Raw genomic sequence first — 15,735 nt, 5'->3', positions numbered from 1 at the left:
TCACTCTCTGGGCATCGTCGCACTTGATTGTTCTGCTCACAACTATCTGTCTGGCCGACTGCGATCAGCATCTCGGCCGGATACAAGATGAATAGGCTACCTAGCGTTCTATGCGACTTGGCTTGGGTGGATCCCGGAGTTGTCAAGTCAATAGTGCATCTAGAAACCTAATCTTAGAGACGGGATATTGAAGTCGCTTGCAGCGTGTTCAAATGTTCAGCCAAGTGCAAGGATATAGACGACGAGATGGATGGGTTTGGTCTGTCAGATGCCCGCGCCGCCTGCGCCTGGCAACACTGTATTTCGCCACATTCCTCATCTGCATCTTGAGTTGTAAGCATACCAAGAGGCACAGCAGGGCCGAAGACGCGAAAAGATCATCCGCCATGAGCTCCCATGTCTGCACATCTCAGCCCATCTCACCTTGAGATGTAATTATGTGGTAAGAGGCACGGCAGTCGTAAAGTTTTGCAAAGATCTTATCCCGGGGTCCCATGGTGCCGCAAAGCTGACGAGTCACCCCTTGGCCTCGGAGATGAAGCCTTGGGGTTCTCGTGACCGCAAAAAAACCCCACCGCCTTGCCATTGGTGGTGGGCTGGGTGGATTTCATGTTTAACCTTATCATTCTAAGGTTGTTGATGGTCGACATAAGAGGTGTTACGGGCAACGTGCAGACGAAGTTGTTCCAAATGGAGCTCTATTGATTGTCATCTGGATTGTATTCGGTGCATTTCGATGTGGAGACACCTGTTGCTGTGCTGTTGATTCTTTTCCTGACTGGTCAGCTTACAGAGAGCTAAATGGAGTATGACAGCAGAGGTAGTCGAGAAGAACCCCACACTTCTCGATACACGACTTCTCTCGCATAATGTGGCTTGCCAAAGGTGATTGCGGTCAACGGTGATACATGGGTGTAGAGAAGCCGCCAATGTTATATTTGGAAGCATGATTCGTGTCGTAACGAGTACCAATGGCTGAATATTCCGCAGAAGATTCTTTACCTCTTGAGCCCTCGAGTTTCAAGCTAAAGTACGCAACTAAACGTGTAAATCTCGATTGCACGACCTTCTAAAGCCGCCGCTAAAGGGCTTAAGTCGTCTCAGGGGTAATAGACGTTAGCCGTATCTCTACGAGTAATCTCCGTAGCTCTGGTGCTGGGACCGATGGCGCTACTTTAGTGCAAAGTAGGCAACTCAACTGAGCTTCATGACATTGACTTTGAACTCTAATATTTGAGCTGACACAAACATCCCAGTGAACCTTCCAAAAGGGGCAACTCCCTGTTGCGTCACGAATATTCGGGCCACTTTCGCGAATGACAAGCTTGCAGCTTATCTTTAGTTGGTTCTCTATAGTCACGCAGGTTCTTTTTAAGCTGGGAGCTAAAGAGCGAAACGAAGGAGAAGGGCCCGGTGCTCGAGTCGCCCTCTGATGAGCCTCCAAGATTGATTGATATCTGACGCGGCTGAAGGAGCCAACTTGTCTCTGCCCAGGTTGACATTATGTCACTGAGAGCGCACATGGCACCATACACCATGCGACATGTAGCATGCACCATGTATTCATCACTCAATGGCTCTATGGTTGGTATTAAGCAATGTCCCCAAGCTCGGATGCATCTCCATCTCAAAGCGAAGCTTGACCGTGCAAACGGACTGGACAACTCGGCAATACAATCCCGACTGGCCCGGATTTATACCCGACCCTTGACGTTGACAGGCATAGAGAAGGATGATGTCGGAAAATAAGGGGATGCTTCTGTCCTGTTGCTGAGGCTCTGGAGCTCAGAGCTTTCACCATGGATGTGAACCTTGCAAGATCTACAAATTTAGTAGCGGGGCTAGGACAGATCATCCAGATCCAGTGTCACACCTTAAAGCAGCTTACAGCACCCTGCGAACTTCGCTTTGATCCCCAGTGTTATTACAATCAGAGGGCCCCATTGTGTCCAACCCGAGGACAAAACAAGTGGCTCACAGACCAGATTCCAGCCACACAGCCATATGAGACTTTGATGTTCTCAACACCCAGTACTTCGACAGGCAAATACAGAGAAAAAAACAAGCTTATGCTACCAGCCAGTCAATTGAACGTTGGCTACGAGTGCATCGCGGCAGGCTGGGCATAGAGTGAACCCAGTCGTCTTTTGCGTAGTAGACCATTACAGCCTTGTCCCAGACAGCACTCGCATGAACGGATGCCCCTGAGGCTTTGCACGCATTCTCTAGGGGCCTGGCGGTAGCAACGCCGGTCGGGGGTTGAATTTACCGTTTCGTATGGGATATGGCCGTATGACTAAAATCTGGTCCAAGAGCCATTTCTTTGTCCGCAGGTTTGTCCTCGTTGTTCCTCCTGCCAAGCCCGCCAAGGACAAGCGTTTTAGTCCAAACTCGCCACGAACAAGGTCAGGGAAAAAAAACATCATCGAATGTAACCACATCGGAACATGTCTGATGATTGACTGGTCCGGCGCCGGCCGGAGCACCTTTCGACTTTTCAGGGAGGCCCTGCGAAGGGGACCTGAGCAGAGCTGGGCAGAGATAAAGGCACAAGAGATTCCGAGCTCAACGAAAATGGTGTAACTAAAGAAAAGAGTGACGAGCTCGTGTTCCTGCAAGCATCGGAGCCACCCAAAGCCTGGCAGTTGCAGTTTGCACACTGCTTGCTGTGCTGACGACCTGTTCTAGAACGGGCGTACAACAGTTAATAAAACTTCAGAATTCCAGGCCGCTGAAGAAACCGGGAGCAGCCGCACTTTGGGAGAGCAAAGGTATTTTTGGCAAAATAGAGAGGTCGCAGCAGGATTGCCGGCAATGCGACTCTTTCCTCTGCCCAAAATGAAATTGGCTGTGCATGGCCGGATAGTCGAGGAATAGAAACACCTCGTTTCGATTTTAGAGTGCCGTGGAACTGCTTAATGCGACCCAGGAAGACGACTTTGAAGAATGGGCTGGAATGTGTACTAAAGAAACAGCACGCTTGTTCGCTCGGAGCCGATCTTCCCCCACAAAGAGTGGGCCATCCTACTATGTGGAGCGGCACAGATGCTGGCATTTCGTCAGGCATCGAGACGGCGATGTTTGAATGCAGCCCCTAGCATCCGTAAATCACTTTCTTCTAGCCTGATGCAACGGGCAAGGCCCTTAAATTTCGCAAGTATTTGTTCGTATTCACACGAAGAAGTGTCTGTGCCTGCAAGGGCCGGCTGGACTGCCAAGCCCATCGCCATTATACGCGGTTATTAGTGGGCAGGGCAGGGTGCAAGTCGGTGGGATTTCTGCGAGCGTTGCCTGGGTCCTGTCGTTGGTCGCTGGGACGCAGTGCTACCGCAAGGCGCTGGCAAGACTGAAGGCACAGGGCATTGACCTCTACATCTCGGACGAGGATCGCCCCTCCGGGTAAAGTGCCTGTTTCTGGCGGTCGGCTTTCTTTATGACTCGCCGTAGAACTCGTGGTCGGCAGCGGTAGGAATGTGTTTCTAAAAGAAGGTTTGATTGGATTTTTGGTCAGATTCCAACCGGTTGGTACGCAAGAGGCTGCCGTAGACAGACCAGAAAGCGAACCAATGCAGCTTTTAAGCGCTGTGTTTTATCACGGTTGACGCCCTGATCCCTTTCTTGGCCGACCCACTGTGCGTGGAGTCGACACCATAGTTCGTTGGCCTACCACAGAAATGGCATATCCTTGCACAACTCATCGAGGGTCCGGGAATGCTGCCAACTTGGACAGAGTTCCGTCATCTGAACGAGGAGAATGAGGGCAGTTTTTCAAGGTTATGTTAGCACGGCCTGGGGAGGTCCAAGGCCGAGGCAACGAGGTACACAGCTGTTTGTACCCGCGTCGCCTACCATGTCTTATACAAAACCCCGTCTTCTCCATCAGACCGCCCACACAATATAACCGGGAACACTGCCTTGATTTTGTCTGTCTTAAGTTTTGTCACCATCCCGTCCTGTCTGTCACTTACTGTTTGGTTGGATCCGTTGGTCCTGTCCCCTCGTTCAAGAGCATACCAACCGTGCTCCGGCTATATTCACAATCTATGGTTACTTTATTGGCCTTGTACCACAAGACCTGCACGGCTTGCTCGTAATCTATCGGTAGCTTTTCTTATACTATCGATCAATCCGGGTTACTTTCGTTCAAGATCCGACAGGGTCTCGACCTCGACTGCGAAAACACATAAGAGTCGACTTGTTGCACAGGAAGCCTGGGATATTCGAATAGCTCCTGCAGCAGGGCTGTCTTGGACCTTTTTGAGGCCCTCTGAATACCGAGTGGGTGGTTCGACTTTGACGTACGTCAGAAGCCAGCCTCGGTCTCATCGACGTCAAGCAAAGTCCTTGTTTGTCCCTTGCCGCGCATCTTCAGCAATCCGGATGCCAGATATCGTTCAAGCACCACAACCCTTGCCTCGTCGTATTCGTCGAAGGCAGAATAACTTGTTTCTTTAAGCCACCCGAAATTCTGACCTGCGCGATAATTCGATTTCGTACCTGCCGCCGGCGTCGCCGTCCCATATTCGCAAGCGACTGTTCATAACCCACTATCGGCCCTTCAATTTAACATTCGCTGCTCGCCGGTCTCGAAAATTCAAGTCAAATTCAATCGTTACACCAAAACCGGAGCTTCATAAGCTCTATTCTCTCAACCTCTCTTGGGAAGGACCGAGTAACATCACCATCTTTCAACATGGGGGCCGTTACATTTTTCGTCAACTGGGAGCTTTGGCAGCAGATGACCTTTGTAAGTCGAATCCAATCGTCCATAACGCCAGGCGTGACAGCTGCTGATAGTGTCGAAGGTCCTCGGATGCGCCATCGTTCTAGTATTTTTTGCGGGCCTGTGCAAACTGTGGTATATGAACAGGTTCACCAGGAAGCACATACTTCTCGATGAGGAGAAGAAGACAAGGATTTCGGAGATGCAAAGCAGCGGCCTTCCGGTTATGAAACGGGCAGACATCCCCTTCGGCGTCCGGGCGATACAAAGTGGTATCGAGGTGGATGGGATCTGGATTTCGAGACCAGGAACACCTGACTCGCAAAGCCCTCTCGCGGCACCATCCTCTATGGCATTCCCACCTGTCAATCAGCCCAAGGGGAAGGAGAGGGCAGTGGTATATGGATCTGCTGCAACAACATTGTCAGTCGCTGAACCACGAAGCACGATCCCAAGCCCAACCGGAAGCACCTTTGAACGTAGCAGTGCAGCCAATTTGAATGGAGCACCGCACAAGTCGCCTCAACTAGGCCCGCAAAATACCTACAAACCCAAGCACAGCCGTCCCCAGTCTCTCACCCAACTTAATGACACTGTTCACGATGACACTTTGAGGCAGCTGGAAGGATCCTACGAAGGCCCCATCCTCCAGACCTATATTCCTACAACATCGTTTTCGATCAGGTACCCTGGGGCGGCGGCGGTGGCTCAACAGCCTACAGAGGGAGATCGCAATTCCATTTCCTCCGAAGAAGGATTAACCAACATGCGCCAGAACCCCCGCCGAAAGAGTCCGTTTCCCGACGTAATGCGCGCGCCAACGAATGAACCAGCAGTATATTACCCGGAGCGAGACTCGTCCGACGGTAGTCAGAGAGACCCATTTGCGACTCCCGAACCCCGCGACAGATCTAGCAGTGGCGCATCGAGACAATTTGTTTACCAGGCCCAAAGTACACATGAAGCCGCGGCCCAACACGTCATGCCAGAACACATTGCGCGACCTCCTAAGCGATCTTACTCTGGTGATATTCAAGGCGCTCGAACTTCGAGGCGCGTCAACGCTGGATTTGAAGTGATGCCGGGTCGGATGGGGGAACACTTCGACTTTTCGGCACACAATGGCAACCACGTTGACCTGGAGAGCGGCGACTCAAGTGAAAGGCGCAACAGAACCTCTCGAACATTAGTCAACAAACTCCATAAGAAGAATGGTCGATCAGGGAGCAATGGATCTTGAAAATTAGGAGTAACGTACAGAAAACGAAGACGAGAGCAAAACCAGCAGTCTTCATCCAGAGGGCTGTGGAATAACGGTCTTTTCCCATCGAGTATTAGCATATAACACTGTACTGGTACACTGCATTCTCTGGTCAGGCGCATACATATGTTAGACGACAGCATATCAGGGCGACAGCACCCTCGGCGTTTAGTTTGGAATCGGGAAAAAAAACCTCAGGTACTTCAGTCATCTGCTGCATACTGGCAGTTATGACACAGTACATACATAAAATTAGTGTCTTTACTCCTAAATACCATAGATAATCAAGCCTGGCATAAAAAAATGGGTAGATACAAAGAATCTCCAGTCGCAACGTGGCATGTACAGTTCCAAAACGCAATAGAGATGCTGCTGACTGGGTCCAGACTGAATAAGACCCGCACTAAGACCGAAATGGCACTAAATTGGTTCACATGACCGCGCGTGGTGAGGGGCTCTTTCCTTTAGATTGTTATTTTCGCCTTTTGCCACTAGATCGCGTCTTGACGCGTTCCCCGATGAAGTACACCAATAGAGTCAAGATAAGAGTTCAACACCGCATCTATTTACGCTCTCTGCCTCAGCAATTCAAGATTTGTTAAGTAATATCACGCACTCAACTCATCGTCTTGAAACATGGCAGATGAGTATGAGGAGGTTCAGAATGGCGATGAAGGCGAGGAGACTGGAATGACCGGCCCAGGCGCGCCGACGCCTCTGTCAGCTCTTGAGGTAGCATTTGCCCATCTCTCCTGGAATCAAGTATTTGCTGACTTATAGATCCAGGGCGTCGCAGGACTCACCAAGCGCGATCTCCAGCTGCTTATGGACGGCGGATTTCAAACTGTTGAGTCTATCGCCTATACGCCGAGACGAACGTTGGAGCAGGTCAAAGGTGTCTCTGAGCAGAAAGCCACCAAGATCCTAGCCGAAGGTAAGCTGCACATCCCATCGCTTGCTCGTGGACCATTCTGACACTATTAAGCCTCCAAATTGGTGCCCATGGGCTTCACCACTGCGACTGAGATGCATCAACGCAGAAGCGAGTTGATCTCAGTCACCACTGGATCGAAAAATCTGGATACCCTTCTTGCTGGCGGTGTAGAGACGGGCTCAATTACCGAGCTCTTTGGTGAATTCCGTACAGGAAAGAGTCAGATCTGCCATACGCTTGCAGTAACTTGTCAACTGCCCTTTGACATGGGTGGCGGAGAAGGCAAGTGCCTCTACATCGATACCGAGGGCACCTTTCGACCAGTCCGTCTCCTTGCCGTCGCAAATAGGTATGGACTGTCAGGCGAAGAAGTTCTCGATAACGTGGCATATGCACGCGCCTACAACTCGGATCACCAGCTGCAACTCCTGAACCAAGCTTCGGCTATGATGTGCGAGACGAGATTCTCACTTCTCATCGTGGACAGCGCAACGGCACTGTACCGAACTGACTTCCTCGGTCGAGGCGAGCTGTCTTCAAGACAGACTCACCTGGCCAAGTTCATGCGCACCCTGCAGCGACTCGCCGATGAGTTTGGAATAGCTGTCGTCATTACCAACCAAGTTGTCGCCCAGGTTGACGGTGGACCGAGCGCTATGTTCAACCCTGATCCCAAAAAGCCTATTGGTGGCAATATTATCGCACACGCCAGCACGACTCGTATCAGTCTGAAGAAGGGCCGAGGGGAGACTCGTATTGCGAAGATCTATGATAGCCCTTGTTTACCTGAGAGCGACTGTCTGTTCGCCATCAACGAGGACGGTATTGGCGATCCGTCGCCAAAGGACATGGAAAAGATGAGTAATTAATTGGCGTGAGTGACGACCTGACCGAGTTTGGTGGTCATGGAATGACAACGACAGAAACGACAGGAGCTGGGTAACTGCATTTACATGGCTTTTGGCGTTTTAAGGGTTGTTTAGACTTGCTTATATTATATAGCTTAGGACACCAGAGGATGTTTCCATTTTCGATGCGGATTCTACAGGCAGTTGTACTCAGTTTACATTGAGATCCGCTGGCAATTTCAGCCTCAGGGCTTCTGTACAATGGTCTAGCTTGAGATCATGCTGTGCTTGAAAGTAGACAGAATAGGAAAAAGAAAAGTGCTCGATTCGCATTTCCGTGTCCCTGTTTTACTGTTGACACTCATCCGGTTCTATTCATTATACCTCGAAACTTCATGATTCTTTGTGACTTTCGACGGTGTTGCTTGAAAAAAATGGCCTGATCTGGACAGCTGGATGTTTGATTGTAGACTATTGACTGCTTGATTGCTGTTCTTGTAAGTTACTCCCGCTCAGGTAGCCCGCACTAATACATATATGCACGGACCCGATTAGAGCAACCACCTCACCGAGCTTCCCCAAGCAAGCATCGAGAACTTGCAAAGAAATTCAACCTTTATCTGCATCGCGTTTGTCCCAACCGTAAACAGCATAACACAACAAGAAATCAGGCGCGAGCTCTGGCACAGCCTTGATGGACTCAACATGGCCTCTAGCGACCCCTTGTACCTCTTCAAGGAGACTAGAGTAAGTTTTGAGGCACCATCGAGCGCGCTCATTGTCGATGTCAAGCTCCCATCGGCATCTTCCCACTCGAGCAGCAAACGGCGAGCGAAGGGGACCGTGGAGGACGATAAGACGTTTCGAGCCAGGAACTGCGCGACAGCCTCAGCGGTCTACCACCGAAGGTACCACACAACACCCAAGAGCTTCTTGTGGCGAGTTCTGGAGGACGACACGCTGCTCAGCATCCGCGCCATTGATGTGTGCAAGATGAAGAAGGTCTCCGACGCCAATCTCGTTCTCAACTTTCGCTTTCCACAGCCTATCCGGCCGTCCTGTGTCGCACTCGCCGATCCCCAGGATCATGACTTCTTGAGCATTTTTGTCATCGACACAGAGAACCACCTATTCACAATTACTTTACGACCTGACAACTTCCGCAAACGCTCAGCGACCGAGAATGCCTTCGCAGACGCGTGCAAGATCTACAAATCGAATGGTCTCAGCTACAAGCTGCCTCATCGGCTGGTTGCTGTTCACGATGATCTTCTCGTTGCGACGGCATATGATGGTGGAAACGTAAAGTTGGAGCGGAATAAGGGACATGACGGTACGAAACAAGTGTGCACTTTAATGTATGAGCATGAACTGACAAATTCCAAGCGTTTCACCATCCGTGGAAGGAAACAATCTTCAACGTCAAAGGTTGGGGCCAGGGTCTTCGCAGTTTGATCCAAGGTGGCCACACTATCAAGCATGGCGGGTTGAACATGGAACTTACCGCTTCAACATCGGCAATTGCAACAGATGTCGGCTTGACTGACGTTTCATATTTGTTTACCGTTTGCTTAGACCACCGTCTGCGGGTGTGGAATCTCAAGAATGGCCAGATCTTAGAAGCGCGGGACCTGCTGGACGCCGAACGAAATCCTCAAGAGACCGGAAAGTGGACGATCGACCCATCACAGACGAATCTGATCAAAATAGTCGGCGAGACAGAAGGGAAGCGTCTTTGCGTCACATACTCACCTATTGGTGCGGGCGAGTTCAAATTCTGGAGATTGGAAGCAGATGGCAAGGGAGTCACCATTGAAGATCATTTCCCTACTGCCCAACTGAACCCAATCCCTCCGCCTGGATCCGATGTGTGGACATTGGCGGACTTTGCTGTTGCCCAAGATTCCGTCCACGGTGCGGAACTCTGGGTCCTATGGAAGAACAATGTGACATACCGAGTACAGCATCTGTCCTTCCTCCCAGAAGATATCGAGGATGCCTGGCAGGACGGCTGGTCAGGAGTCTACCCCGATAAGGACACACAAGGTCCGCAAATATCGGGGCCTTGCGACCCTACTGACGTCACCGAGAAGTGGTTGCAGGTGATCCTATTTCCTGGGAGATTTACCAAGGCCACACTTGAGACTGCACTGTCAATCTATGAGCAGAGTCTTGGGACAACACGAGATACCTCTTCTAGGAGTAGCAAAGGCATGGCTGAGTCAATATGTTCTGCGCTGACATCAACTTCGACTCTGGAGCGGAGCGCGTCCAGGGGCATGGACTATGAGCAGTTCCGCGTTTCGAGCGAAATCCATTGGCGACGCTTCTACCGACTTCTCAACGAGTTGGACAAGCATCGAGGCGAGGCGCTAGCCCTGGCTTATGAGCCTGATTCCCATGCGCCCTGGGTAGTATGTGCCGACAGCATCTCAGCCATTCGCGACTGCAGCCAACTGGAGCAGATTTGCCACAATCCTTCAGCAGATAGCCCTGAAGGTCTTGATCATGTATCAACGCTCATATCTACAGGCTTGAGCTTTGTGGACATTTTCTCCGACAACATGATGCAGATAATCAATTCGGTACTGCGGTCCGAATTGTTCGAGGACTCGCCGAAAACGGATGATGACCGCATCCTATTCTTCTCAGACAAAGCTGGATTTTGGCGGCAAGTTTCCGATGAAGATTGCGCACAAGTCACTGATGCACTCGGCCCGAACTTTAAGCTGGTAACGCTGCCGCTGTATCAGAAGACACTAGATCTAATGAATGCACCTGCCGAATCGCTCAAGGAAAGTCACTATCCTTTGACGGATTTTGGACGCAAGCTTGCCGTCAAGGCTCTCCAAGGAATGGCCGATATACAGTGGAATGTCTGCTTGAGCCAACTGGTTCTACTTGTCCACATGGAATACGAGTTCGACAAGCCTGAGGACGCTTTACACATGAGGATAGATATTGGCACGGTCTATCGCTATCTCATAACTTCCCTAAAGAGACTAGAGCTTGTTAAATGGCTAGCGAAGACTGAGATGACGGTTCCTCTTTCTAAGGTAGACAGGTCCAACTCCACACTCGGTAGCTCGCCAGTGGCAACGAAGCGCCAAGGAGACGAGTATCAAGTCATAACGGCTGTTGAGGGTATGGTCGGTCATCTTTTGGGAGTCCCCGAGATTGACTCTATTCCTTCTGCGATCACGGATATCGCAATGGATCTCTGCGCCCAGGACAGCAACGTTCAACTCCCCCCCCACTTCACCCAATGTGCCCTCCTCGTTCAGAATCGACCTGATCTAGCCGCGGAGCTTGGTCCCTTTTGCGACCAAGACCCCTTCTCGACTTACATACAAGGACGAGTCCATCTTGCTCTCAAGGACTTCTCCACTGCCGCTGTGTACTTCAAGAAGGCAGCATATGGCCTTAGTATGGTACCCCTTCCCCCCTTTCCAATGGCCAAAGCTAATTCGTTGTGTAGGCATGCCGATGAAGCACCCGGATAGGCATAGCAGTGGTCTGCTTGATGACACAGAATGGAATCTTTTCAATGCGGGGATGCCACAATACTATGCCCATGTTGTGTCTCTGTTCGAGAAGCAGAAGGCTCACTCCCATGTCGTTGAATTTGCGCGCTTGGCACTACAGTTCGTCAACACACACACACACGATGCAGCATTGCTTCGCACGGAAATCCAAAGCCGCCTATTTAGTGCAGCCGTCAACATCTCCCATTTCGACCTGGCCCATTCTACCCTGGTAGCAATGTCGGACTACGCTTTGCAGCACTCATCACTGCGCATGCTCATCCAGCGCATGTGCGATAATTTGCACAACTCGGAGCTGGTGGATCTACCGTTCCCCAATCTTGAGAACGCAGTGGACGAGATCTTGGCCCAGAAATGTCAAATAGCCACCGACGTTGTGACGGGTATCCCCTACCACCAGATCCTGTACGCCTGGAGAATAAAGCGCAACGACTACCGCGGAGCTGCAGCGATCCTCCTCGATCGCATACAAAAACTGCGGCAGGTCGGAGAAGCTGATCAGCCGACCGGGGATGACGTCCTGGACACGGCCGTCACGCGGCAGTACCTAATGCTGATCAATGTGCTGAGCTGCGTCGAGACCAAGCAAGCCTGGATCGCGACGGAACAATCCGACGCGAACGGTATCAGCAAGAGGAAGGTGGTCACACTCGCGGACTTGCGGAGGGAGTACCAGGCCGAGTTGGACCGCATTGCAGCAATCCAGAACAACCAGTTTGGATTCTCAGCGGAGGACGAGATGGACATGGTCATTTGAGCGTGCTTAATAAACAATATGTTTCAGGGCAGGAAGGCTGATATGTAAGATACCAAAAAATAAGTCACTGGATGATTGATGCCTCTCCCCGAGCGTGATATGTTATCTCGAGAAGATATCGGGTCAGATGGTCGGCGGCAAGTTACTGTTGCTCGTATTCATATTAAATAGAGATAATCGGGAAATTGGGAGGGCTATGCCTACTCGAGAGATCCCAGGTGCATATAGGATAGAACCTGCACAATGATATCATATTCGAGATGGCGAGGCACAAGCTGGGCAAAGACTGCAGGTGCGATGTGTTGGCTGTAATGATGCACAAGCATGGAGAAACCAGGCGGAAACGGAGGCCGTCCAAGAAATCCGAGGGGTATGCCGAGCACAGGCACCGAGGAGTTGAATGCATTCAGTGTGGTTTCGGTCAGCGGATTCCTGAGCGCTTTGTGCGTAAAGAAGCACTTCTGGAATCTTTAGGGAGGCCTAATGCGAAATTCGCAGTATGCTATCAAAATTTGAAGGCGTTCGCCACCGTCTTTTAGCCCATTATTCCGCTATTTGGTATGATAAGCTATTCGATGATACGTATCGCCACTTTGCGGATGGGAAATTGTGCGATGACTGCGGCCATAACGGTACGTAGAAGCAACGGCGACAGCATGCATGAAGGCAGTTTTGGAATCTTGGGTGCCTTCATCCTCTGTATCAAGTGTGTATTACCCCTCTGATCGGTATTCAGGCAACGGCCCCTTCGCATAAGACAATGCTCTCTATCGATTTCTCAAACTAGTTATCGATGGTCACCAATATCAAAGCTCGAGGGAGTTGGGAGGTCCCAGTCGGTAGAAGACAACGGCCGATGCACTACTAAACAGAGCAGTGGCTGTGGGACCCCTGCTGCCAAACTGGTAGAATGGCCACAGGGATGCCACATCGATGACTTTCAACCTTATATTGCTATACTATGGTACTGGATACAACGGGCACAACGCGATCATTCCCACAGAGCTCACTCTTGCACACCTCTATCAAGCAGCCATATATGCCTGGTCGCCTTATCTGCGTCGGCTGACTCTGTCACCTTTAGGGCTAGGTGGTATAATCGGGGCCGGTTTAATATCCGTAATCGTTATAGCGAGGCCTCGCTCATGTGCTACCGCTACGAGACGTATTACGGCGATTGAGTCACCACTAATTTTTAGGAAGCTATCGTTAACGCTAATATCATACGGGCTTACATAGACAGACAGGACTTATGTGGTTCGATGGGTGGTGGTCATATTGGCCCATACGGTACGTGGCCATATGTCCTTCTTAGGCCAACACATAAATGCAGGTGACTTTGACAGGGAGTTGCATGTACTCCTTGGTGAGAAGCCGGCTCGAGGGTAGATTTCACAATGGCTGTCTGGCTTGATGCGCTAGATCTGCCAATCGGATCCTCGGACGATGATCACTTATCTCCAGCCCAGGATTGATAATGGCCGGTAAGTGAACGTTGGTTGCAACTTGCAGAACCTGGGCCGACTCCCGGTTGAGAATGGCCCATCATCTGCAGAACGCAGGGTTCGCGAAAGATCGCCAGCTTTACTTCCCCTTCACAATCAATCATGGCTGTACCACTCGTTCAGGGAGGCCTGAATAGGGTCAGATTTCTAGACCAGATGCACTGCCACCTTCCCTACCTAGTCAAAAAGTTCCAAAGGACCTCCAGAACCAAGGAGCCTTATGAATGAATTATCAATTAATCAATCAGATAGACTCTCATGGCTATTGGCCACAGCAGCATTGCCTAATATTGTCGCAGTACCGAGTATCGATTATCATGTCTGAATCGAGGACTTGACCGCCTCTTGGATACATCAATCATTTATTGTCGAACAATTAACTCCAACGAATTAGACCGTGCCACAGCAGATCTAATAGTTCCCCATGGGACAGAGTCGATTCGACAAGGGCTCCAATGCTGTATTAGAACTTGCCTCGTAGCGTATATAAATACTTCGTCTTCAGCTGGTCGATTTTTATGAATTTCCCCCGTCCTTTCCATCCTTCAGAATACCTGCCTAAGGTTACCCCATCTTCGCATCTCTACAGCTGGTGGAGTACTTACCCAGTCAAATTTTATAGCTCACTCAGTATCCTACCTATTTCAACTCCTCCTGAAAACATGGCCAACTGTTCCAAATGCGGCTACAACCATATAACCAAGAGTACGCCATTCACTTGCGGCCAAATGGTTAAGAAGACCCGAACGGTTAGTGATGGGAAAGGAGGCACTAAAACAGAAGAATATTTTGAGGCATGCAGTGGGCAAGTCCCCGGATCCGCTTGAGATATCCGAAACTTCCGACATGATCGCCATCTTATCGATGGTAAGCGTCCAGCATTCATGATAAATCAGGTGGTTGTAGTAACATTTCAATAGATTACTCCGGTGGCGTGGAGAGAGGAGTGAAGATGTGGAATCATGTCAGGAGTCAGGGAAACTATTGGGTTAATCCTGAATCCTGATTTTATTTGCACTGACAGAGTGGCAAGGAGCAACCGGCTGGAGGCAGAGATGTATCAAGGCAAGATTATTACATTGTTAGCAGTTATTCAGAACTTTCCCTTAGTTTTAGTATTTATCATCTGTACTATCTTACATGTTGGACCACTGCGCAGGACATCAAGTGGCCCATGCTTGGTTTCCTGCTTTCACACTCTTTTCAAGTAGTTCTAGGGAACCTAGTATTTTCTTCTGTTCTTCCCATCCTTCTTAGTAGCCAAATATACATTTGCCTTCCATATGCGTTCATGTATTGAAGGTTTTTACCTCCGAGCATACTAAGATCCTCCTGACTATCGGCCTAATTGAGGCATGCGCTGGCTAATTTATCGAGTACCTTTGCGGCTCTTGTTAGACCTTCAAGGCCACAACACCAAGACTGCCAGTCTTGGAAGGACATATGGCCACGTACCGTACGTTATGGGCGAATATGACCACTACCCATCGAACCACACAAGTCCTGCCTGTGGGACAGGCATCGTGCATTCCTGTCTATATAAGGCCCTTATAGCTGCTGTTTACTTCTCTCAGGATTTTCCAGAGATCATGGCATCTTCAATACAAGACTATTTTCCCACAATCTAATAGCTCTATTGCTAAATACTCCGCCAAGATAAGCTAGTAGACTTATTACAGAATAGACGAACTCCAGGGTACACTAGACACTAAATACATTATCGTAGACCTAGCATTAGAAGCTAATCTCAAGCTTATTCCCATAATGCGGAACGACTCGCCTTTTAACAAGTTCCTAGGCGAATTTATAGAACTAGAAAGCTATGCCGGTATCATGGAGGTCTAGAAGGTCAAGAAGATTAAGCCTAATATTAATAACTGTCAGATCTTATAACTACCGGTACGAGGAGCTAGCGGAGCAGCACCCACTACTTTTAGTAGTCGGGTTCGCGGATGACACGAACCTGCTAAGCGTCGGCACCGATCCAGACACGACCTGCCGCCGGTTGGAGGGCGCATGGGCTACGTGTCAGCGGTGGGCAGTGAGGCACAGGATGGAGTTCGCCCCTGAGAAGAGTGAGCTAATGCACTTTACTAGGGCCCGAGAGCCCTTGCCGCAAAGTATTCGCCTTGGGGACGCCACAGTGTCGCCGGTAGTCTCAG

The 15,735-nt window shown here is 50.1% G+C and overlaps 4 protein-coding genes across 4 annotated transcripts; all 4 read left to right on the top strand.

The window, feature by feature from the left end:
* Positions 1-4,693: 4,693 nt before the first annotated feature.
* Positions 4,694-5,963, top strand: BCR38DRAFT_412332 (uncharacterized protein; the record flags this gene model as incomplete). The annotated part of the gene is made up of 2 exons (XM_040858681.1): positions 4,694-4,747; positions 4,806-5,963. The coding sequence occupies 2 exons, from the start codon at positions 4,694-4,696 to the stop codon at positions 5,961-5,963; spliced, it is 1,212 nt and encodes a 403-aa protein (XP_040712570.1).
* Positions 5,964-6,620: 657 nt separating this feature from the next.
* BCR38DRAFT_488321 (DNA repair protein RAD51) lies at positions 6,621-7,787 on the top strand (the record flags this gene model as incomplete). The annotated part of the gene is made up of 3 exons (XM_040864259.1): positions 6,621-6,716; positions 6,771-6,918; positions 6,970-7,787. The coding sequence occupies 3 exons, from the start codon at positions 6,621-6,623 to the stop codon at positions 7,785-7,787; spliced, it is 1,062 nt and encodes a 353-aa protein (XP_040712569.1).
* Positions 7,788-8,471: 684 nt separating this feature from the next.
* Positions 8,472-12,068, top strand: BCR38DRAFT_488320 (nucleoporin Nup120/160-domain-containing protein; the record flags this gene model as incomplete). Its single annotated transcript, XM_040864258.1, has 3 exons — positions 8,472-9,099; positions 9,153-11,192; positions 11,245-12,068. 3 exons carry the CDS (start codon positions 8,472-8,474, stop codon positions 12,066-12,068), a joined length of 3,492 nt encoding a protein of 1,163 aa, XP_040712568.1.
* A 266-nt stretch (positions 12,069-12,334) lies between these two features.
* On the top strand, positions 12,335-12,607 carry BCR38DRAFT_444084 (uncharacterized protein; the record flags this gene model as incomplete). Its single annotated transcript, XM_040860916.1, has 1 exon — positions 12,335-12,607. Exon 1 carries the CDS (start codon positions 12,380-12,382, stop codon positions 12,605-12,607), a length of 228 nt encoding a protein of 75 aa, XP_040712567.1. The 5' UTR covers positions 12,335-12,379.
* Between the last annotated feature and the right edge of the window lie 3,128 nt (positions 12,608-15,735).

This window comes from Pseudomassariella vexata (genome assembly GCF_002105095.1).
Source record: "Pseudomassariella vexata strain CBS 129021 chromosome Unknown BCR38scaffold_12, whole genome shotgun sequence".
In the NCBI taxonomy this organism is placed as follows: domain Eukaryota; kingdom Fungi; phylum Ascomycota; class Sordariomycetes; order Amphisphaeriales; family Pseudomassariaceae; genus Pseudomassariella; species Pseudomassariella vexata.
This window is presented reverse-complemented; position numbering and strand designations above follow the sequence as displayed.